The sequence below is a fragment of the Ahaetulla prasina genome, chromosome 3, assembly GCF_028640845.1.
Source record: "Ahaetulla prasina isolate Xishuangbanna chromosome 3, ASM2864084v1, whole genome shotgun sequence".
Classification (NCBI taxonomy): Eukaryota; Metazoa; Chordata; class Lepidosauria; order Squamata; family Colubridae; genus Ahaetulla; species Ahaetulla prasina.
Window position 1 is genome coordinate 164,860,053 of NC_080541.1, and position 25,507 is coordinate 164,885,559.

At 41.0% G+C, this 25,507-nt stretch overlaps 1 protein-coding gene across 1 annotated transcript; it reads left to right on the forward strand.

Annotated features, from left to right (window-relative positions):
• Window positions 1-332: 332 nt before the first annotated feature.
• Window positions 333-25,383, forward strand: C3H1orf87 (chromosome 3 C1orf87 homolog). Its single transcript, XM_058176670.1, has 11 exons — window positions 333-512; window positions 4,199-4,418; window positions 10,058-10,180; window positions 12,086-12,349; window positions 13,713-13,735; window positions 14,011-14,149; window positions 16,008-16,105; window positions 17,663-17,733; window positions 20,737-20,771; window positions 21,340-21,478; window positions 23,131-25,383. Exons 1-11 carry the CDS (start codon window positions 406-408, stop codon window positions 23,289-23,291), a joined length of 1,380 nt encoding a protein of 459 aa, XP_058032653.1. The 5' UTR covers window positions 333-405; the 3' UTR covers window positions 23,292-25,383.
• The last annotated feature ends 124 nt before the right edge of the window (window positions 25,384-25,507 follow it).

The following is a 25,507-nucleotide window of genomic DNA, read 5'->3' on the forward strand; positions in this document are numbered from 1 at the left end:
ACTAGCTATTATGAAAATCTAACACCAATTACATAGCAACCTGTAGGTTGGTTGCTTCTCAAGATGATTCCCAATATGGGCCCAACATATAATCTTGCTATTGTGTTGGAATTGGGCCAATTGTGTGGAAAATTCTTTCAGGATAAATGTATGAATATGAAAAATACAGCTTTTTTTATTTGTTCACACTTAATTTACTTTCTTGGGCTCCTTTTAAACAAGGCAGTTAATTTATAAGCTCTTTAGCCAAGCTTTTGTTATTTCATTACTGAGTTAATTGATACTCATATATTCCTAAAAATATTTGCAGAACCTGTCTACCCACTTTTCCATTTTTAAAGAAATATACTTCTTCAGGGAAATTACAAGAAAGAGATTTTTGGGAAGAGCAAAACAGAACTGGTAATGGCTTCAGTAAGAAACCTACCTTATGGATTTGGTGCAAATTACGAGACAGTAATAAAGATAATTGGGAGCAAATATGTCCGATGCCTTGTAGAGAAAAGTGATGGGTAAGTACGATCTCAGGAAAATGTAATTTTGATTAGAATTCATAGCATTATGTCTTTAACTAAAATACCAAAGATGCCACAAAACATATATTGCAATTAAAAATGCAATAAATGCTGATACTTGGCGTTAAATTATTATTATTATTATCAGCATCAGGAAATTTAAGAGAATAAGGAAACATTTCATTTTTTTAATCCATTGCAGGAAGAGCATATAGTATTACACAAATTAAGGGCTCAAATAGTTTTACCTCAGTTTTGAGTTATATTTAAATGCCCAGGAAGAACGATAAATTATTTTTTTTTATTGTTATGTCATTTATAAATCCAGAGGTACTCTATACACCAAGTCATGGAAGTGGTGGGCAGGTGTGTGCGTGCACACTTATGCATGCGTGAGAAACCCATCATCTCTTTCCCTGCTCCTGGCACCTCCACCAGTCCGCTGAGCTGAAAGGATTGGGGACCACTATCCTAGATACTTTTAACACAATATTTAATTTGTTTATTTATATATTTATTTATAATATTTAACACCATGTTGCTTGTATCTTTATGATTTATATTGTTTTATTTGTTTCCTAGTATGATTTGATTGCTTATTAGTAACCTATGACTATCACTAAGTGTTGTAACTTATGATTTTTGATGAATGTATTTTTTTTCTTTTTATGAACACTGAGAGCTTATGCACTGGAGACAAATTCTCTGTGTGTCCAATCACACTTGGCCAATAAAGAATTCTATTCTATTCTATTCTATTCTATTCTATTCTATTCTATTCTATTCTATTCTATATTTCTGGTCCAAGATAAATATTTTCTGAGTGTTCAGACACGCTTGTAAGAACTAAAATTGTGTTGGATTCATACAAGCCTGCCTTCTATTAACCAGGGATCATTAAACAGGACAATCTCTGAATTCTTTTAGTTCAAATTATTTCATCACCCCTTCAACTATTTCAGCCTTGAAGCCACGTATGTACACAATTCTATAAATTATATAGAATAATTTCTTTGTAATTTTCACCAAAGGCTTCCGGGTTTAAAGGAAGTGCACCTGATGTAACTGCAAATTATATAATATAACTTTGTTGTAATTTTCATCAAAGACTTTGTGGTGTAAAGAAGGGGCTTATTCTCCTTTTTCATGATGCCATTTTGCTTCTATTCAGATTGAATGAGCCAAAACTTCATTTCTTTGGAATCTTGTTAGATGGCTTAACTTCAACTGAAGTTTTCTATTACAGGGCAAATCCTTCTTATGGATGTCATAATGAGAAACTGTGATGACCAACCACTTCCCCATTCCTTCTAAACAACGGTGTTTTCCTTGTACTTTACATATATCTCACAGAAAAGGGAGACATTCTAAGAGAAAACATTTCCTTAACATTTGTCTTTCAACAAAATATAACAGAATCATTGTAAGATAATGGTAGAGAGGCCTAGATTTAACAAGTGCAGGAAGCATCCGTAATGTGTAAGATCTAAAATCACACAAAAGGAAGAAATAGAAGAAAACTTTGATGGACAAGATTTATTTATTTATTTATTTATTTATTTATTTATTTATTTATTTATTTATTTATTTATTTATTTATTTATTTATTTTTCATATTTATATACCGCCCTATCTCCCTAAGGACTCAGGGCGGTTCACAGGCAGTTAAAATACATATAAATACAGATTAAAACGACGATTAAAAAACTTATTCTATAGCCAAATTATTAAAAACAGTATAAATAGTAAAAACCCATTAAAACCAGTAAATTTAAAATCTAATCCAGTCCCGCGCAGATGAATAAGTGTGTTTTAAGCTCGCGACGAAAGGTTCGGAGGTCCGGAAGTTGACGAAGTCCTGGAGGGAGTTCGTTCCAGAGGGTGGGAGCCCCACAGAGAAGGCCCTTCCCTGTGTGTCGCCAGACGGCACTGCCTAGCTGACGGCACCCTGAGGAGTCCCTCTCTGTGAGAGCGCACGGGTCGGTGAGAGGTATTTGGTAGCAGTAGGCGGTCCCGTAAATAGCCCGGCCCTATGCCATGGAGCGCTTTAAAGATTGTCACCAACACCTTGAAGCGCACCCGGAAGGCCACAGGTAGCCAGTGCAGTCTGCGCAGGATAGGTGTCACACAGAAGGCACGAGGGCTCCTCTATCACCCGCGCAGCCGCATTCTGACTAACTGAAGCCTCCGGATGCCCCTCAAGGGAGCCCCATGTAGAGAGCATTGCAGTAATCCAGGCGAGACGTCACGAGGGCGTGAGTGACCGTGCATAAGGCATCCCGGTCTAGAAAGGGGCGCAACTGGCGCACCAGGCGAACCTGGTGGAAAGCTCTCCTGGAGACGGCCGTCAAATGGTCTTCAAAAGACAGCCCCTCATCCAGGAGGACGCCCAGATTGCGCACCTTCCATCGGGGCCAGTGACTCGCCTCAACAGTCAGCCGAGGACTCAGCTGACTGTACCGGGATGCCGCATCCACAGCCACTCTGTCTTGGAAGGATTGAGCTTGAGCCTGTTTCTCCCCATCCAGACCCGCACGGCTTCCAAACACCGGGACAGCACTTCGATAGCTTCATTGGGGTGGCCCGTGTGAAAAGTACAGCTGGGTGTCATCAGCGACAGCTGGTACCTCACACCAAGCCACTGATGATCTCACCCAGCGGTTTACATAGATGTTGAACAGAAGGGCGAGAGATCGACCCCGCGGCACCCCACAAGTGAGGCGCCCGGGCCGACCTCTGCCCCTGTCAACACTGCTCATGCATCGTCGGAGAGATAGGAGGAGAACCACCGATAAACGGTGCCTCCCACTCCCAATCCCTCCAACCGGCGCAGCAGGATACCATAGTCGATGGTATCGAAAGCTGAGAGGTCTAATAGGACCAGGACAGAGGAACAACCCCTATCCCTGGCCCTCCAGAGATCATCCACCAACACAACCAAAGCCGTCTCCGTGCTGTAGCCGGGCCGGAAACCGGACTGGAACGGGTCTAGATAGATTTTCCCCACCACCTACTATTAATCATATCGTATTGTTACATTGACAGGGTACCATGGAGAGCAATTGCCTGTAAAGTCACCAAGAGTCAGACATAACTAAACAGTTAAAACAACTAGAATTTTTAAATACTATTGGTCGTTATTCCTTATCAACTGATTGATAAGTAGAGGTGAACCTCTATTTCAAATATTCATTCTAACATTCATTCATATATCAAACCTATATTTTCTCTGTTTATTGGAAGGCATAAAACAAGGCTGCTGTTACCACCATGAGCTCAAAAGCTAGTCATATGCTTCATGGTGATGACATCACATGCTTCTTAGTGGTTCAGCAACAGATATAGATATAATTAGTTTGCCTTTTGGGGCTACATCAGTGGTGAAATGTAAGATTTGTTACTATTGGTTCTGTGGGTGTGGCTTGAAGAGGGTAATGTGACTGGTGGGGCAGGGATTTTTGCTAACGTTTCTCTGAACCACCCATCGCCATCACTACCGGATCGGGTAATCGGGTCCAAACCGGGAGCATTTCACCCCTGGGCTACATCCATTGATTACACTACTTCATTTCTGCCTAATAAACAAATGTTTCATAAAAGAAATATTTTTGATGTAAATTGAGAAAATATAAAGTAGTTACATCTCGGTGCCAAAATATATATTGAATACTTCCCACCCACAGGAAAGCAAAGGAGATTGTGAAACCTGAAGCACAGTCCATGCTCCAAACTTTACCTCTGTGTTATATAAGACAGAGAAATGCAAAATTCCCAGACTGCAATAATCCAGCGGGTCAGCAAATCAATAATGGTGTGAATATTGAATCTCAGAACAAAGATGGAATGGAAAAATGTACACCCAAACAAACAGAGACAAATGTTATCAGATCTGTGGACAACAAAGTAAGTTGTTACAACTGTTATAGTCCCTTATTTTCTCATTCAGTTACAGATGGGAAACAATCTCAGGATCAGACCTACTAATAGACCAAACTTTCATAGGTGGCCTTCAGTGGGTGACCACAGTGATAGCTTGAGAGTAAATGAGGACATGGAATGAAGTAACTATGGTCTTCCGTAAGATCTTGTGATATTATTGTTTCATGAGCCTAATGATGTCATGATGTACATATCATCATTTTCATGTCATCATGTCTTATTATGAATATTTATTTATTATTATTATTTATTTATTAATCAAACTTATATACCGCACCATCTCCCGTAGGACTCAGGGCGGTTCACAGGCATATTAAAACAATATAATAAATAAACATTAAGAACCAATTAAAACTAAATATTATCATGGCCTGATCACTAAAACAATAGAAACCAATAAAAACCCCATTAAAATATGCTAAAACATTTTATCTTAGGCTAGTCCCGCACGCTGAAATAATAGAGTCTTCAGTTCACGTCTGAAGGTCCGGAGGTCGGGGAGTTGTCGTAATCCTGGAGGAAGCTCGTTCCACAGGGCTGGTGCCGCCACAGAGAAGGCCCTCCCCCTGGGGGCCGCCAACCTACATTGTTTGGTCGACGGCACCCTGAGGAGGCCCACTCTGTGGGAGCGCACAGGTCGTTGGGAGGCAATCGGCGGCAGAAGGCGGTCTCGAAGGTATCCCGGTCCTAAGCCATGGAGCGCTTTAAAGGTGGTAACCAAGACCTTGAATTGCACCCGAAAGACTACCGGTAGCCAGTGTAGGCCGCGCAGGATGGGTGTTATATGGGAGCAACGCGGTGCTCCCTCTATCACCCGCGCGGCCGCATTCTGGACTAACTGGAGCCTCCGGGTGCTCTTCAAGGGGAGCCCCATGTAGAGAGCATTGCAATAGTCCAGGCGGGAAGTGACGAGGGCGTGAGTGACTGTGCGTAAGGCGTCCCGGTCAAGGAAGGGGCGCAACTGGCGAATCAGGTGGACCTGATAAAATGCTCCCCTGGCGACGGCTGTCAAATGATTCTCTAAGGACAGCCGATCGTCCAGGAGGACGCCTAAGTTGCGCACTCCCCCCCTGGGGGTCAGTACTTCCTCCCCCACAGTCAGCGATGGTGTAAGCTGACTGTACCGGGACGCCGGTACCCACAGCCACTCTGTCTTGGAAGGGTTGAGTTGGAGCCTGTTCCTCCCCATCCAGACCCGCACGGCCTCAAGACACCGGCCCATCACCTCAACGGCTTCATTGGGGTGGTTCGGGGTGGAAATGTACAGCTGCGTATCATCAGCGTACAGATGATAATCCACCCCGAAACCACGGATAACCTCACCCAGCGGCTTCATGTAGATGTTGAACAGGAGGCGAGAGAACAGACCCTGAGGCACCCCACAAGTGAGGCGCCTCGGGGCGATCTCTGCCCCCTGCCAACACCGTCTGCGGCGGTCAGAGAGATAGGAGGAGAACCACCGATAAACGGTGCCTCCCACCCCAATCCCTTCAACCGTCGCAGCAGGATACCATGGTCGATGGTATCAAAAGCCGCCGAGAGATCTAAAAGAACCAGGACAGAGGAACAACCCCTGTCCCGGGCTCTCCAGAGGTCATCCACCAACGCGACCAAAGCCGTCTCGGTGCTGTAACCGGGCCTGAAACCGGACTGGAACGGGTCCAGATAGACAGATTCCTCCAGGTGCTGAGGAAGCTGATATGCCACCACACTCTCAACAACCTTCGCTAAAAAGCGAAGGTTGGAGACTGGACGATAGTTCGCTAAAACAGCCGGGTCCAGGGAGGGCTTCTTAAGGAGGGGCCTCACCACCGCCTCTTTCAAAGCGGCGGGGAAAACACCCTCCAACAAAGAAGCGTTGGTAACTTCCTGGAGCCAGCCTCGTGTAACCTCCCGAGTGGCCAGCACCATCCAGGAGGGACACGGGTCCAATAAACATGTGGTGGAGTTCAACCTACCCAACAACCTGTCCATGTCCTCAGGAGTCACAGGATCGAACTCAGCCCAGATAACATTCTCAAGACTCGTCTCCGCCATCCCACCTGAATCTATCCAATCAGTGTCCAGGCCGTCCCGAATCTGAGCGGTTTTATCAGACAGATACTGAACAAAATCCTCAGCACGTCCCTGTAAGGGGTCCTCCCGAGCCTCCTGCCTAAGCAGGGAGCAGGTCACCCTAAACAGGGTGGCTGGGCGATTATCTGCCGATGCGATGAGTGCGGAGAAATAGTTATGTTTCGCCACCCTGATCGCCACTAGGTAGTTCTGAATATATGACCTCACTAGTGTTCGGTCTGGTTCGGAGCGGCTGGACCTCCAGGCGCTCTCTAGGCTTCTTTTCTGGCACTTCATCTCTCTCAGCTCCTCGTTATACCAAGGAGCTGGTCGAGTTCGTCGCCGGGTCAGAAGCCGCAAAGGCACAATGCGGTCTAAGGGGCCAGCGGCCGCCTCATCCCAGGCGGCCGCCAGCTCCTCAGCCGAGCCGTGGGCTAACTCCCTCGGGAATGGCCCAAGCTCCGTCAGAAACCTCTCAGGGTCCATCAGGCGCCTGGGACAGAACCATTGAACCGGTTCTGTCTCCCTGCAGTGAGGTGCAGCGGTCCGAAAGTCTAGCTGAAGGAGTAAATGATCTGACCATGACAAGGGTTGAGATATTAATTCCCCTAACTCCAGATCATTTAGCCACTGTCCCGAGACGAAAATCAAGTCCAGTGTGTTACCCCCGACGTGGGTGGGGACCGCAACTACCTGGGTCAGGTCCAAGGCCGTCATGGAAGCCATGAACTCCCGAGCTGCCATTGACGAATCGCCCGCCGACGGCAAGTTGAAATCCCCCATGACCATAAGCCTGGGGGTCTCAACCGCCGTCCCGGCTATCATCTCCAGCAGCTCGGGCAGGGCTGCCGTCACGTAGCAAGGAGCCAGGTACGTGATCAGCAAGCCCACCTGCACCCCCCGGCCCCACCTCACGAAGAGGGTTTCACAACCGTCTATCTGCGGGACAGCGACCTCCCTCGGAGCCAGACTCTCGTTAATAACAACCGCTACCCCCCCACCCCTACCCTGGGCCCTCGGCTGATGAAACGCACGGAAACCCGGCGGGCACATCTCAGTGAGGGGAACCCCCCCCTCTGTGCCCAGCCAGGTCTCCGTAATGCCCATTAGGTCCGCTCCCCCCTCTTGAATAAGATCGAATATGAGGGGGGCCTTATTCATGACGGACCTGGCATTACATAACATCAACCGAAGGTCCAGGTTCCGGGGGATATAACCACTCGGGACCTGAGTGAAGCCTAGGGGCCCGGAGTGCGGTATCGCTTTCAAACAGCGAGAACGCACTCCCCGAACCTGATACGAGCCCCTGCTTCCGCCATACCTGCCCCTCCCTTGAACCGTGCAGATGGAAGTGCCCATACATGGTCGAGCCTTAACCTCCTCTAAGACCTCCAATTTACAAACCTCCAGATCGTGAACCGTAGAAAGGACTAGCCTAATCCCCTGTGGGCATGCCCCACCCCACCCCACCCCCTAACCCCTTATTTGAATTGGATAAAAGTTTACAGAAACATGAATTTAAAAACCTCCTTAACCCTCTCTTAGAAGCATGCCACCTCTCGGGATTCCAAAATCCGTCATCGAGGTAGGCCCTCGATAAAGAGGAGGCCACACCATGAGAGGGGGCATCTCGCAGTGCAAGAAGCTGATTATGTGAGAGAGTCATCAGAGATTAAAGAGAATGGTGGTATCCTGGTTTGTCGAGGTCTCAAACGACAGTCATTGGACAGAAACCTCCAGCTGGAAAACGGAGAGGTCTTAAAAAGTGCATGGTTTAAATAGCATAATCCTGGGTGGAACTAAGATGGTCCACCCCCCAGGTTCTCACGGAGGTTCCATCAAAGGGAGAAAAGAGCAGTGCCCGTCGCCAACGCGGGACGTCTTCCACGATAGCCTTGCCATCGCCGTCGTCACCGCCCTGGCATCCAGCCGCCACTCAAGGAGCCCCCCAAGGACCCCAGCGGAGCCCCCGAGAAACCATAGAGCCCCCTCGGGGGGAAGGGGGACAGTCACCGTCGCCATTGCCGTCTTCGCCATCCCCATCCGGGTATCGCTGCCGGCGTAATAGATGTTTAAAGGCAACCACTGTCCCCTTAGCATAACAACCCCCGACAACAAGGGCCCCAAGGCTCGAAGGGCTCCGCTGGGTACCCAGCTGGGCTCCAAAAGTCTCCAAAGTTGTTTTAATTGTTGTTAACTTGATTAAGGCACCAAGGCCCAAGCGCCCTCCGCCACGACTGTGGGCTCTGTTGGCTCTCCAGGGGAGAGAACCGCTGGCTCCCCCAGCACCCCAGCTGCCCGGCCCCCACTGGCAAGACAAACATGCCAGTATAAACAGGCCGAGACAAGCTGAAATGATCCGGAAAAAAAAAACCTCGGCAGCCGCTCCCCCTTCAGGCCCACAGGCCCCCAGTCCTCCTCAAAGGCCTAATTCACAGATCTTCGCCATCCCGGCTCACCGCCTCAGCAAATCCTCGGTCCATCACCTCCGCTGCCCCAGACGGCCTCACTGCCGCGACCCTCAGTCCTCCACGCCGCCTCCGTCGGCCGCCACACGCCACTGCAGCCTCCAACAGAAAGCACCAGGAAACACCAGGAAGCTCCAGGAAAGCCGCCAGCGACCAGCCACCGCCCCATCAGGCCCGCCGCGCCTGGAAGCCACGCCCAGGAACTGCCGCTTGCTTCCGAACCTCCGTTTCTGTCATCCCGACCGTCCTCGAAGGCAAAACAACCCTCATCGGGACAACAGGATGTTCCTCAGCGAGGTACAGGGGCCATGCTAGAAAAAAGCCCCCTCCTCGGCCCAACCTCTCCAGGAACAGGCCACCAGCCTCCGCCCCGATTCACCACACCGCCATCTTGCGCATGCTCCGATAGATTGATCTCTACTGCCACTGTTGCCTGCCCCTATTTGGGATAGTAGTTCCCAAAATTCCAAGAGCCCACCCTGAGCAGTCTAGATTGCATGAACAGGAATAAGACAACTGCTTAGTAGGAGATTATGGGCAAGTTATCAATTAAGTGGTTGTTATTGTGCTATTATTGACATAGATCAGGGCTGTCAAACTCCCGGCCCTCGGGCCAGATGCCTCACGCACTGGCCAATGCCTGGTTTAACAAAGGGGGGGAGTCCTGATATGTCAAGTGATGACGCCGTGAAGACGTCAGTTTGATACCCCTGCCATAGATGGACAGAGATGCATGTTGGACATGACAAAAGACAAGATAAATCTTTTGTTACAAAACATTCTTCCCTCATTCACACATGTATCTCATGATGACTTAGGTCATCAGTTCTTTCAGTTCTTCTCTTCCAAATGTAATATTAATAGTTTTTATATAATACAGGAGAATGTGCCAATTTGTGGAAAAAAAAGAGCTGGAAATTCCCCCAACCACAGAGCTCAGCCTATACCTTTGTCATGGTCATGATCTTTCATCCATTTTTTTTCCTGTTAAAAGGTTGTTAGTATTTGTACTGATTTTACAGAATGAAAATTGATTTTTCTTTACTTCTCTCTTTTTTTACTTCCTGCTCATTATGTAAGGAACTAAAATCATTAAATTTGCATTGTGTTACTGCACCCTGTGGAGATAAATCCTTATCTTATATTCACTCTATCAAAAAACCATCTTTTGAAGCTCAGAATTCAAAACCATTTCAACAGCAGGTAAATAAGCACAATTAAAGTTTCAGTAGTTGCACTTAGTTTCATAAGCATCTTCTAGAGAGGCAGAAATAGTCCAATATATTTTACCACAGTGGTAAAACTTTCTTACCAAAGTATTATTTGGAGCTTGTTTAGTGAGACCAAATAGTTCCATTATAGTATGTCCATGACTTAACCTGTGCATAGAATCCTAAGTCTTTTCTGAACTGTTTTCAAAGTGTTGGCAAATTAATTTTTAAGTCATGAAGGATCACCACACATAGCTACCTTGGTTTTCTACCAGTCCTTTTTATTAAATCCTTGACAAGATGTCATGCTAAATGAAATGTGTCACACATCGACCATAAAAAGGGCCTTTTCAGTTATGGCATCTCAGTTGAATAATTTTGTGCTTTCATCAAAATTTGTGATGGTTCATAAATATATCTAATGATTCTATATAATTGGGTAGTTTGTAGAACAGCAATATGATATTACTTTTATCTTCTGCTAGTACGTTTGTGTGGTCTTGGTCACAAATATTTATTTTGAATATTTATTTAATATTAACTAGAGACAATTTGGTATCCTGGTTAAAGTGTATTGAGCTAGAAATTGGGAAACTCAGTTTTGTCTTAGGCACAAAGCCAGCTTGGTGATTTTGGGCCAGTCATTCTCTCTTAGCCCAAGGAAGGAAGTAATGGCAAACCACTGCCAAGAAATGTTGCCAAGGAAACTGCAGTTGCCTGGAGCCAAGATTGATTTAGAGATACACACATAGCCATATCCAAGGACATACACACAATTAACGTTGTTTGGATATAAAATTAATTCTTCAAACTACTTGGAGAAGATAGTAGACAACTTGTAAATTCTATAAAGGTCATAAATAGAGAACGGGCAGGTATCATAAAATACATAATATCCATTATCTGTTATGAAATGGATAGAAATGGAGCTAAATCAAGGGCATACAGTGGTAGTTGAAAAAGTCAAGATGCTGGCTGTGACCATATGACTGAAGCCCATTGTTTTTTTACATCTAAATCAGAAGCATTACAATGCACATCAAAAGAGAGGCTTAAATTGTGTGGTCATGGCTACTACCTTGACCTTTTCTACCCCTTCCATCAATACCTCTTTTGTAAACCTCTAGTGCAACTAGTAAGCTCAGTTAATGGGATTTTCCTAAGTTCTACCATTGTGAGAAGACGAAAGACACAGCCTTCTGTGCTGTGTCTCCAAATATAAAATGAAAAGTTAGTTATTTTTTTCAAGCTTTGGGCCTTAGTAACTGTTTGTCTATGTCAATTCTTAATATTGCTCTATCATTTTTACTTATTTTATGGCACTCTGAGATATGTAGCTCTATCTATCTATCTATCTATCTATCTATCTATCTATCTATCTATCTATCTATCTATATCTATATCTCTATCATATCCATCCATCCATCATCCATCCATCTATCTATCAATCTATCGATCAATCAATCAATTGATCTATCCATCTATCATCTCATTTATCCAGCCACCTTTCTCACTTAAATGACTCTTAAAATAAAAAAGATTTTTAAAATTCCAAATTTTAAAACAAAAAACATAGCAGCCAAGTTTCATAAATAACTGACAACAAAGCCAAGAAATGGGCTCATCACACTTCTGGGTCCAGATCTGGGTACAAAACCAAATGTTTAGATCCTTGCAAAAGGCCATTAGGGTAGGGGTTCATCTAATGTCAGGTGGTATCATGTTCCACAGAGTGGGCACCATGGCAGAAAAGGCTATCCTCCCAAAGCCCCATCAGTCAACAGACCTTATCTGATGGAGCCCACATCATGACCATCCTACTAGATCAGGTGAGAAAGATAGAAACAATTGGGAAGAAATAGTCCTGTAAGTAAAATAATAGTATTTCTTTCATCAGGGCATTCTGCCAGAGTTAACAGAGACCAAGGATGAGAATGATTCTCTTCTAGTTCTGCTCAGAAAGGAATTTGAGCTTCATCCTATAAGTCTCACTGCTTTGGCCAGCCTGAATGAAGAGCTCAAGGAGATGGATCCCAGGAAATCAGGATTTCTGTCTCAGGCCCAGTTGAGCACCGTGCTTCTCAAACATGATATCCCGCTACAATTACCAACTGTCAAACTGCTTTTCAAGAGGTGTTCACAAGCTAATGACCAAGAACTGGTATGCTAATATAAGGTTTTGAACTATGTATCGAATTTATAATGTTGAGCTCATTGGAAAGGAGCTTTATAAAGACTACCTTATTCGTTTGGCATATTTATGGCATAGGTTAATTATAAATTAAGGAATCTTAATTTATAACCACAAGTGGGGTGTTGGGGGAAAATGCCATGTTCCCTACTACTGTAAGTGATAATAGCCAGTGGAATTGACCTCTCATAGGACTGGGTGGTTGTTTTTCAATTTAGATAGCTCTGAAGGAGGATTCAACAAATCTTGTGTGAATAAGGCTACCAAGGACTATCCTGTAGATCAGGGGTAGTCAACCTTTTTATACCTACCGCCCACTTTTGTATATCTGTTAGTAGTAAAATTTTCTAACCTCCCACTGGTTCCACAGTAATGTGTCATGTATCATCGTCTGTTCATGCCTCTCATGCATCATGGGTTGGGTTTGGGGGCGGCGGCTACCAGCTCTGCTTTTCTGTTACAGCTGGGTGGTTTGGGGGGAGATATGCAAGCTATTCTGGGACGAGGCTCTTTCATTTGCAGTCCCACTATAGTGCCATTAAGTTTCACTTACGCAACGTGAACTAAACTTATGCATGAGCGATACAAATAGTATATTTTCAAAATTTAAATTGTCACGGGGAATTTTATGAAAATCTAATGAAAATGTTTTTAAATAATGCTATATATTTTTTAAAAAAGTCAATTAAATTAAAAAAAAGGAAAATGCTTCAGTATCAGACAAAACACCCACTAGTGGGCGGTAGGGACCAGGTTGATTACCACTGCTGTAGATGATAGATAGTGATAGATGGTAGATAGATAGATAGATAGATAGATAGATAGATAGATAGATAGATAGATAGATAGATAGATGGATGGATGGATGAGAGATAGAATATGTAAATAGATGATGAATGGATGGAGTGATGGAAGGATCAATGGAGGGAGGGAGGGATGGAGGGATGGATATTCAGGATTAGAGGCAACATGTGTCCTCAAATACCAGCTGCAAAGAGACAAGACCATAAACTGTTATAGTGTTCCTCTCTTGCCTTTGGCTTAACCATAGTGATCTGGCTGATAATTATGCAAAGTCAATTAATAATAGACTGCTTCCAGTATTGGCCATTGGTCTGACCTAAGAGGCATTTCTTCTGTTCTGATCCCATGGATTTCAGCAGATCCAGCCTCTTCAGCTATACTAAAATTAGATTTAGTTTATTAAAAGATATTATACACAGTTCAACCAATAGAGTAATATTTTCTACACCATGTTTTTTTTCCTTCTGGAATTTTGAATCCCTGCTTTAAAATTAGCCTTTGAAATTATATTTCTTTATGTTTCTTTTAGATAGATTATGAAAAATTGATCCAGTATTAACACTCCAGGCATCAAGCAAAACACAACATATCCTTCCTGAGAAGAATCAAAATAAAAAGAATCCAAGGTTCTATTTTAGTTTTGCATATTATATTATAAATATCAATAAAAAAGCATGAGAGAGGAATCTTCTGCTTTCAGCTTCCATGATTGGCAACAGCTTAAGGCTAAGACAACAGTTTTAAAATGTAAATGTTAATTTTTTAATATGTAGCTTCTTTTTTCAAGAATGCAAGATAAATTGTCTCTTCATGCTATCACTATTTAGCTCTTGGACATCAGAAAATACATTTCTGACACTGAAGCAGATACTAAAAGAATACAATGGAGAGCTGGATTTTGAAAAATTAACCCAGAGTTTTCTGCAAGAAGACCAGGTTTGCTCAGGCCTTCTTTCATTTCCTGAGGTAAGGGACCATTTGAGGGACTACCTCTTCCCAACCTCATCTGTCTATCCCATCATGTCCAGCAGAAAAAATGTAAGTTATGATCTCATCTGTCACATCTGGTGGGACAGGAAAGGGGCCTTTTCTGTCATAGCATCCACCCTGTGGAACATCAACCCTCACACCGTGGCGAGAGTGACCATATTCTTCAGGAAATCCTTTAAAACATGGTTGTGTCAACAAGCTTGAAAATCTCAAGGAAATAGGGAATTATGTGATAGCTACATAGCCTGTAACATTGAAGATGCTTTCTCTTTGTCTTTATGATGGGTTTTTTTAAAATTGTAGAATGTTTTTAAAGTTGTTCATTTGGGGGCGGGGGACTTATTTTTTAATTGTATGCTGCCCAGAGTCACATTTGCGAGATGGGTGGCTATAGAAATATGATGAATAAATAAATAAATAAATAGATAAATTTACTAGTCTATTTATATAGTCCGTACTAGCATAAATTTAAGTTGGGAAATCCTGCCGCTTGCTTGCTTTGTCACTTTTATTAGATGTTATAGTACTTTTAAAATATTGTTTAGTATGCCTTTGTTTTTGTCTTTTGAATGTTTTAGGTTTTAGGCTTAAATCTGATGAGGCAGTTTAAGTGATGCAGATCCATTTGGATGTCACTACATAAATCTTTATATAATTTTCTATTAGTTTTTGACCTAGGTTGCATTGATAAAATAATATCAGAAATATATATTTTTTTTACAAGAAGGGAAAAAATACTCAGCAATATAGAAATCCACGCTCCATTACAAGGCCTTGCACAGGAAGAGGTGCATAATAGAACAACAGAATACTATAACAGAGTTGGAAGGGACCTTGGAGGTCTTCTAGTCCAACCCCCTGCACAAACTGAAAATCCTATACCAGTGATGGCTAACCTTTTTGCCACTGTGTGCCAAAAGCGGGGAGAACATGTGCATGCCCACACCCATAATTCAATGCGCCACAGTGGGCCCGGTAGGCCCGTTTTTTGCCCTCTCCAGGCTCCAGAGGCTTTTTTTCCACAAGGCCCTCTGGAGGCTGGAAACAGCCCTTTTCCCGACTTCCGGTGATCCCAGAAGGCCCGAAAATCAGCTGGCCAGAGCACACATGTGTACTGGAGCTGAGCTAGGGCAATGCTCGCGTGCCCACAGATATGGCTCCGTGTGCCACCTGTGGCTCATGTGCCATAGGTTCGCCATCACGGCCCTATACCATTGTGGACAAATGGCTGCCTTGCAATGCATAGAATGGATGTCCAGTTTTCTGAAAGTAATAGGAATCCCATCTCAGAGTTGGCACTACTGTTGGGCAGAGTGAGGCAGTTGCTGAAAGCAGATGAACTCTGAATTTTATGAAAAGAATGCAAACTGTCAATTTTTCAACATATTAAGGTTTTGTTTGCTGTTGCTGGCATTTTCAAACTCAGATGTCTTAGCCAGCCTTGGCTACTATCTACAGTCTGGCTTCTTATTTTTGCTTTTCACTGTTCTTTTTAATTTCAGCGCTATCAAAAATATCATTGTTGACTTACATGTTTCAGAATTCAATTCTCTGGGAGGATTTTGTGGCAGGTAATGTTCAACTGTTATATGAGAGCTATGAGAAGGTAAAATATGAAGCAACTAGGAAGCCTGCCACATTGAGCGAATTCCAGTTCTTTCAATGCTTTCTGTGCAAAGTCCTAGAGGAGTGGGTTTTGAACACCCTTTTCTCTAAAATGACATGAGAAATTTTGCTTTCTCAATCATGCTGCTGTTGTTGTTTTTATACATAGTTTTTTTTTGTTTTGTTTCTAGCTTGCCAATAAAATCTCATAAAAATATGTAATTTTCAGGTAGAGGATATTTGCCAAAAGCACGGACTAATTCTACATCCTGGGATGATGGAAACTTTGGCCAATTTATGTGACTTTGGTAGAAGAGGCAGAATGCAGTGAGTTTTAATGGAATGCTTACTTCTTTTTATCCACAATAATTTGATGCTATGTTCCTAGAGACCACAAAACCGTTTGATGTACTGGCCTAGACTAGAAACCAGAAGACTGAATTTTAGTCTTGCTTTAAGCATGAAAAATGGCCTGAGTGACTTTGGGTCAATCGCACTCTCTCAGCCCAACTCGCAGGGTTGTTGTGGGGAAAAATAGGAGGAGAATTAGTGAAGGAAGATTATATTAGGTATGTTCACTATCACCTGCTGCAAATGAAAAAAGGATGGGATAAAAATATAAAAATAAATACAATCTATAGATCAGCTCTGAACATGGTAGCATGATTGAAATGGTGTGATGCACTTACAATGTTCATGGAAGTAACTAGATTTGTGTGGCAAGCTCCAATTTCCATTAACTAGTTCTTGCTGTTATTAAAGAGGCCATTGGCAACGTCTTTCTTCTAACATGGATACTAATGTACAACGCTAGGAAGAGGACAAAATTTTTTGATCTCTTCCTTAATATTTGGTGTCTGTGCAAAGCTTAGGCAAACTCAGAGTTAAGACCCCCAAATGTTTTGTGTTCTATTATAAATAAAATATACTGTGTGATATATGTGTGTCATCAGCATTAATCTACCTGTGCATCCTCTAATTTAATCTCAACTTCCATTGGGAATAAAGCTCTGTAATTAGCTAAAATCCAGCTCTGAGCCATTTCCTAATTAAATGTATTTAAGTTTGATAAATTATCTCAGGTTATTCTGGTCTTTAAGATATTCCAGTAGCCTAAAACAAAGTCCTGCTAAAGAAATAAAGTATGATATAGAAAGATAAATAGAAACTGAAGTCTGTGCATTTGATTGCTATGTTGTGGTTTTGTGATAACAAGGGGCTGTAGATGGCATACCTGTAAACTTTTTAAAAGTTTAATGGAAGATTTCCCAGTTCCCTGTTCTTGCAGGTAACTCTGAGATTTCTCCAACTCCATTGTATCTAGCACATCAATATTTCTCTCTGGGCACAGTGAGTAATTATCTGCTGCGAACTCTGCATTGGTGACAGGAAGGGCATCCAGCCAGTAAATACAGCTCCAATCAGTTACCCCGACTCATTAAAAGGCCCAAAACAAATTTTAGAATTTAGAATTAGAAATTCTAAATTAGAAATTTTAGAATTTTAAAGTTTAGAATTTAAAATTTAAGTGACTGTGAGGTGATTGATTAGATACTGGTGTGAATGGGGCCATCCATACTAGGCACAGTTGGGTAGATGAAAAGGCCTGGAGTGACATATAGAATATCCCAAAACACTTGGGACAGAATAGATCAGGGGTCTCCAACCTTGGCAACTTTAAGACTTGTGGAGTTCAACTCCCAGAGTTCCTCAGCCAGCTTTGCTGGCTGAGGAGCTCTGAGAGTTGAAGTCCACAAGTCTTAAAGTTGCCAAGGTTGGAGACCCCTGGAATAGATGACTTAATTCAACACACTGGTTCTTTTTCCTGTCAAACAAATCTGCTTATATTGATTGTATTTAATTTTAATATATTTCCATGTGTAGATGGAAACCATTTGTAGAGTTGCTGAAGAAAGTTCAAACTGGAATGAATCCTGCTTTGCTTGTTTGTAAAAGTAAGGAATTAACTGCCATTTTTTCAGCACATTAATCAAATTAATATGATAATACATTTTACATTCCTGTAGAATGTTGTAATATACTACACATTTGTTCATGGCAAGTTTGTTCTATTTACAATTGCCCTGTAGATGATGTAACCTTTTCAGAACAGAAAAGTAATGATGATCCTGGTTTCCTGTAAACCTTACATATATTCATATAAACTTCCCTTAGAATGGGCATATTTTCTCCGAACTAGGAAGTGACTTTTATTTTAGGAAGAAAGGTCATCATGATGTTCACTAATAATACTTTCTATTAATGCCTAAGAATGGCTGTAAAATGTTTGCATATAAACAAGTCTAAATCATTTATTTTTCTAAGTTAATAGAAAATTTACTTTCCAATGCCTGTAATTCATTGATGTTATGTCCCTCTGGGTCTTTGTTAAGAAGTCATTTTTGCATTGTCTTCTAAAGAGCATACAATTCACATCACTAGAATTTTGGAAAGTTTTGAAGGCTAAGCTCATCAGTGTTACTTAACTGTGGCTGTCATACAAGTTCACAGTTTGTGATGCCAGCTCTAAATGGCAGAACTCCAAAACCTCTAATATTCAATCATAAGTCCTATTTTGGCCATTGGTTGGTCTCAATATATTTACTCTCTCATTTCACTTCCGTCCTGCTATCCTGTTGTCAGTTAATTTGAGTGCTTTGACAAAATAGTTAAATATGTTCTCTCTTTTCCTAACATTTGATCATTTGTCTTGGCATGGATTCAAAGTTGCCATATAAACAGAAATTAGTAATAATTCTGCCACACAATTTTCTTCTAAATGGAGTATCTGGCAAGATAGAACTTGGACAGTTTTGTTTACTCTTAAGATTATAAAGAGTCACATTACAGTTTGACCTCACAGTCTAGAACAAACAAGTTTCAACAAGTTGGGGTTTTTTTGGCATGCATCCAAGACAACAACTTCATGCAAAAATAGATGTTTTGATGGCTTTCTTCTACAAGAACATTCTTATGGCGGTTCTCTTGCAATACATAAATATTGTCTCAGCTGGAACAGTCAATCCAACATGTAGCCTGAATGAATAATGCAACTTCACCCAAAGGAAAGTGAAAAAGCTTGTCTGGATAAACTGCAAGCTAGACAATACTAGTTAATAATATCACTATTCATATTAACAGCATGTTTCCTATATGATAATACTCGGGGTTACGATGAATATTTTTTAAAAATCTGAAACATGAGAATTGAAGTCATTCTGTAAACATGAGAACTGCATTTTCTACAATTGCTTTTCACTATTTTAGAAGTCATGATGGACATAATGCCACTCATCTATTCTGTTTCCCCCCAAATAAGACATCCCCTGATAATAAGCCCAATCGGGTTTTTGAGTGCATGTCAATAAGGCCAAGGGTTCAAAAAAATATAAGACAGGGTCTTATTTTCAGGGAAACACGATAGCATGCTTTCACCATGCTCCATGATGTTTGCCCTTTATTTTCTCACACTCCCTCATGTAGAAAACAGAAGAATAGTGCTTCTAATGTAGTTTCTTCCAACACAATGCCCAAAAGATATTTTAGGATTGCAATCCCATTTGCTCTAAGAATTCTGAAAGTTGTAGTTGCAACATGTCTGTAGATCATAGATTGAGGAAGGGCACCAGGAATTTATTCCCAAGAGCAGTGGGTGGTGCGTTGGTTAGAATTCAGTATTGCAGGCAAACTCTGCCCACTGCTGGTAGTTTGATCCTAATCGGCTCAAGCCTTCCATGCTTCCGAGGTCAGTAAAATGAAGACTCAGATTGTTGGGGGTAATATGCTGACTCTGTAAACCAATTAGACAGTACTGTAAAGCACTGTGAAATGTTATATAAGTCTAAGTGCTATTGCTATTATTCCCAATGATGCTGCAGTCTTATAATACCTCCTCTATCTACTGTTGTTAAACTGTTAAACAACCAGTCTAAAACTACTCTCATCTTCGTTGGCTTCTCAGACCATTGCAATACATCTGTTAGGAACAATTAGAACACTTGGGCATGTGATTTACAGACTGCTGGTAGAGAGATAGATGTGAAACATTGAGTTAGATGGTGCATTAATCTAATTATGTTTGAGAAAGCACTCTGGCATATTTAATATTCAGGGGATGACTAAATGCAAAGGTGAGCCAATTGCAATCATTGCTACAGAAACCGATCAGGATGCAACAGTTGGCCTTGAACTTTAACCATCTGGCTATAGGCAAACCAGCTGCGTTTCCAATGAGGACTGCTTTTCATTTCTGGGACTTGATTCATGCTTTTCCATCATTTAATTTTATGCTGTACAATCTGGTCTTCTATCCATAATGTCCAATCAATACGAATGACAAACTACAGGATTTAACTGAAGGATATGAAAACTGAAATCGAGAGAAATGTGAGAATGAGATTATTTTATGATGAAAAAGGGCAACCCTTACAAGGTTGACAGTTTAAGGGAGAAAAACACAAACGAGCCTCCATAAGTAATTACAGCAATAATTGAAGCACTATCATCATCTCTGTAACTATACATTTGCCCTGTCTTCCCTCCGATCATTATCGTGTAATTTCTCTTTTGAAAAATGATCACTGTTTTCCCTTTTTATTAGTTCGAGTTGGTTTGTCATTGAAGCGTTCCTGTTCAGGGTTTTTCTATTCTATTACATCACAGTCAGATATATTTACATTTTCAAAAGCAGAATAGGGAATTTGTAGGTGTTCAGATGTTGCTCATGATGTTGAGATGTGAACGTCATCAAGATTTCTACAAGTTCAGTACAGCTGTATTTTTTTATATTGTACTATTACAATCATATCAGGAATTAATAAGTGTTCAAACTATTAGCATTTATAGCTTCAGCAATGTCTTCCTATCGCCTTTGAAAAAAGCTGATGCTTGATAAATTGAGTCATTAAACTACTCTTTCAACTGAATAAACAAAAATCTCAAAATTGTTTTTATTTTAGGAAGAAATGAGGACAAAACTGAAGATAATTCTCAGGTACTGTAAAATATCTATTGATAAACCCACAAACTCTTAATGGAAAAGTACGCATTGCTCATTATTTAATTGATTTTATTAATTTTGACACCACTTCCGATGCTAAGACTTCTTGTTCCTAAAACAGTAATATTGTTTATAGTTTTATTAACACAAATTATTTAGAAATCTATGTATATCCTCTTTCTGTCTATTACAACCTGTCAGAATACCAATTTCCAGTGTAAAAAATGAGATTTAAAAACCCAGCATTATCTAGGATAGTCTCCCCCCAGCCTGATGCACTCAGGAAATATTTCAATTTTGGCCCACTTGTTAAGAGTTGAAGATGCCAAATGAAGAAGGTTGAACTTGGATGTTCATAGAATCCAAAATGCTTGCATCATACAAGTGACCTTGTCACAGAAAGCCACAAATTTGATATGTTGATTTTAATGAATAAATTGCATATAATTACTAAATGTTGGGAAGAGCTCTAACAGTGAACGAAGTACAGTTCTTCACCACAATTTTATTATGAGAGCTGACAAATGCTAAACTTCTGATAATACCACATGTTCCTTTGAAGATTAAAGAGCAGTATAAACTTCAAACTGCTAATCCATGGAATTCATGTGATACCAGTGATTCTGGAGACCAAGAGGCCTGGATAGACCGGTTCAGAAAAATGGAGAAAGCCCTTTATTTATCTGATGTCAAAAACACAGGTAAGGCTGATCCCACCCAAACAAGGTGGTAATAAAGTTTAATCTGAACTGTGTCTAAAATCCTGCTTGTTTCCATAAACCAAACCTAAGTATAAATTAATAAATAATTAATACAGAGAAATGTAACACCCGGATAAAATTATTCTATATAAAATAACACTAAAAATATATTTCAAAACCAGTATGAGGGAAAAAAGTAAAGTAAGCATGTTTTTAAGGAACGATTGATTTTAGATGCCATGACGCAGAATTTCATTGTATTAGATGTCATACTACTATTAGATGACAACTAATAGTATTAGATGTCATATATAAAGATGTATATGTCTGGAGCCACCTAAGGAGTCATTTAGCAATGGTGTAACAGAGATATTCTATACAGGTAGTCCTTGATTTCCATTCATTCATTTAGTGCAGGGGGTCTCCAACCTTGGTCCCTTTAAGACTTGTGGACTTCAACTCCCAGAGTTCCTCAGCCAGCTTTGCTGGCTGAGGGTTCTGGGAATTGAAATCCACAAGTCTTAAAGGGACCAAGATTGGAGACCCCTGATTTGAAGTTAGACCCCTGATTTGAACCATTTGAAGTTAGAACAGCACTGAAAAAAAATGGCTTATGACCATTTTTCACAACAATGCAAAGTGATAATGACCACTCCACCATCCCTACAGTCAACTGGTCTGTTTTTATGATGTTTGAAATCTCTCAAGGTCATGTGATCCCCTTTTGCAACCTTCTGACAAGTAAAGTCAATGTGGAAGCCAGATTCACCTAACAACGGTGTTACTAACTTAACAACTGCACTGATTCACTTAACAATTGTGGCAGGAAAGGTCATCAAATGGGCAAAACTCACTTAACTGTCTTGCTTGGACATTTTGGGCTCAAATATGGCCGTAAGTCGAGGACTACTGTACATGGTGATGTATTGACAAACAGTTAGCATGCTTTAGGTTTCTGGGCAGGGGGTTGGACTAGAAGACCTCCAAGGTTCCTTCCAACTCTGTTATTCTATTCTATTCTATTCTATTCTATTCTATTCTATTCTATTCTATTCTATTCTATTCTATTCTATTCTTCTTATAGCAACAGTGCCTTGACTCAGTGGTTAAGATGCTGGGTTTGTCGGCTGGAAAGCCAGCAGCCCAGGTTGGAGACCCAAATGCCACTCCTGTCCTCATCCCAGCTCCTGCCAACCTAGCAGTTTGAAAGCATATAAAAGCGAATAGATAAACAGGTACCACTTCAGTGGGAATGTAACAGTGCTCCGTGGCATCAAGCCGGCCACATGATCACAGAAATGTCTTCAGACATCGTTGGCTCATCAGTGGCCTTGAAACAAAGATGAATACCTCCCCCTGTAGTCCACAACAATTAGCACAGTAAAATCCCCAGGGACTCCTTTACCTTTTTATTTTACTTTTGCTTCTATCTCTCTATCCCCACGGCAGCCCAATCATTCCAGAAGGGGACATTTTTCACATCTGCCCCTCATTAAAAAATGAATAAGAATTGAGTACAGCCGTCACAGTAATTCCTGTAGCATTAAACTATGCCTTGTCATTACACTGAACCTCTTCAAGGATACCCACAATATGCTATTACATCTGATTTGTCCAAAGAGAAAAACTGTTGTTGTTTTTATGAACTACAGGTAAGCTGGAAAAAGAAAAGGCCAAGCGTTTGATCCATAACTACAATCAAATTTATGAACTGTGCCTCAGTCCTCTAAAAATTGATAAAGCGTTTCGGCCTTTTCATTGTGGCCAAGACATACCACTGGAACCCTTACTACGATACTTGAAGGAGCTGTAATTTCTGTTGAGAGAAAGAATTTTCTCATGGGGCTCTAACCACTGATGCTCTTGTTAATTCGATACATAAACATTCTTACCTTTAATTTTCAGCTGACATAAAATTATATATATATATAAATTTGACAAATTTTCAAAATTTGTTTTGGAAAAAAAATCACCACAGCAAAGAAATACTGTTTGTGTAATCTGCTTGCTTTGTTACTTGTAATGATAGAACTCAATTCAAACTCAAAAAAGTAGTAAAATAGTTGTAGGAATTTGCTTTGAAAATTCATTTTTCAAACAGCATGTTCACCCAGAGGAATTTTCTAGATGAAGATTCAGGTATGTCCGCAATGTATGGCAAGAAAATCAAGATGGTGGCCTCAATGCTGAGATCAAAGCTCTGACAATTTCTTTTTATGTGTGTTGCACATGTGACACAGATAAACAACAGAATAGAATAGAATAGAATAGAATAGAATAGAATAGAATAGAATAGAATAGAATAGAATAGAATAGAATAGAATAGAATTTATTGGCCAAGTGTGATTAGACACACAAGGAATTTGTCTTGGTGCATATGCTCTCAGTGTACACAAAAGAAAAGATACCTTCATCAAGGTACAACATTTACAATACAAATGATGGTCATAGGGTACAATTTAACACTTAATGATACAACACTTAATGATAATCACAGGGTACAAATAAGCAATCAGGAACAATCACTATCAATATAAATCATAAGGATTACCAGCAACAAAGTTATAGTCATACAGTCATAAATGGAAAGAGATTGGTGATGGGAACGATGAGAAGATTAATAGTAGTGTAGATTTAGTAAATAGTATGACAGTATTGAGGGAATTATTTGTTTAGCAGAGTGATGGCCTTCGGGGAAAAACTGTTCTTGTTTCTAGTTGTTCTGGTGTGCAGTGCTCTATAGCTTCATTTTGAGGGTAGGAGTTGAAACAGTTTGTGTCCAGGATGTGAGGATCTGTAAATATTTTCACGGCCCTCTTCTTGATTCATGCAGCATAAAGGTCCTCAATGGAAGGCGGGTTGGTAGCAATTATTTTTTCTGCATTTCTAATTATCCTTTGATGTCTGTGTCTTTCCTGTTGGGTTGCAGAACCAAACAGGGAGAGTTTAAATCATACTGTGGCCCTCTTGATTGAGGAATAAAATGGAGTTTCTGTAATTTAGCTCCTAATATCAAAATACATGTAGTATGTACACTTGACAAGTGGTTCATATTTATGACAGTTGCAGAGTCCCGGGGTCATGTGATCCCCTTTTGCAATCTTCTGACAAGCAAAGTTAATGGGGAAGGCAGATTCACTGAACAACTGTGTTACTAACTTTAACAACTGCAGTGATTCACTTAACAAACGTGGCAAGAAAAGTCACAAAATGGGGCAAAACCCACATAACAAATTTCTCACTCAGCAAAATAAATTTGGGGCTCAATTGTGTTGTAAGTTGAGGACTACCTGTATACAAATATTTTGGAAAGAATTGTTTATTATAGAAGAAGGATATTTTTAAAAAGTAGAGATAGTAAAATGAGGATTGATCATTATAAGGATGGCTGGAGTCTCCTCAGTTGCTGCTCTCCAGATTGTCATTCTGGCATTTTCTATCTTACAGGGCCAAATTGAGCCCCAGCAGCACATGCTAGAAGATCCTATTGTTTCACTTATAGTACGAGAAAATTACTCATTGTCTTCTGACAATGCTCAGGGTTAGAAACCTTGCTCAAGGTTTCTAAATACAAGTATGAAGATGTTTACCACAACTTTGACCTTGAAATGGACCCCAACAAAACAGGATCCATCTTGAAGATCAAATTTATTTTTTACTATGGATACTTTTGAAGAAGATCTGAAAGCCTTAAAAAGAGTGGGGCCATTTTCCAGTATTCATAGCACTGTGGGAAATTTGGAAAGCTTTGCTACTATGTGACAGCAATGAAGTAGCAATTCAGTACTGGACTAGGAAATGTGTTAATACTTGACACCCTGAAAAACAAGTGTTTATGTATCACATAAATGTCTTAATATATTGTTTTTTAAACCATGTTAGATGCCTGATATAGTTGTATAATAAATTTTAAGAGTGAACTATTCCTTCCCTGTAGCTTAGATTTTATAAAGCTCCTCTAAGGAAGTGAAGATTTTTCCATCTGTGTATCCTGCTTTCCCATCTGTTCTTGAAGTCTGACACTTGCGT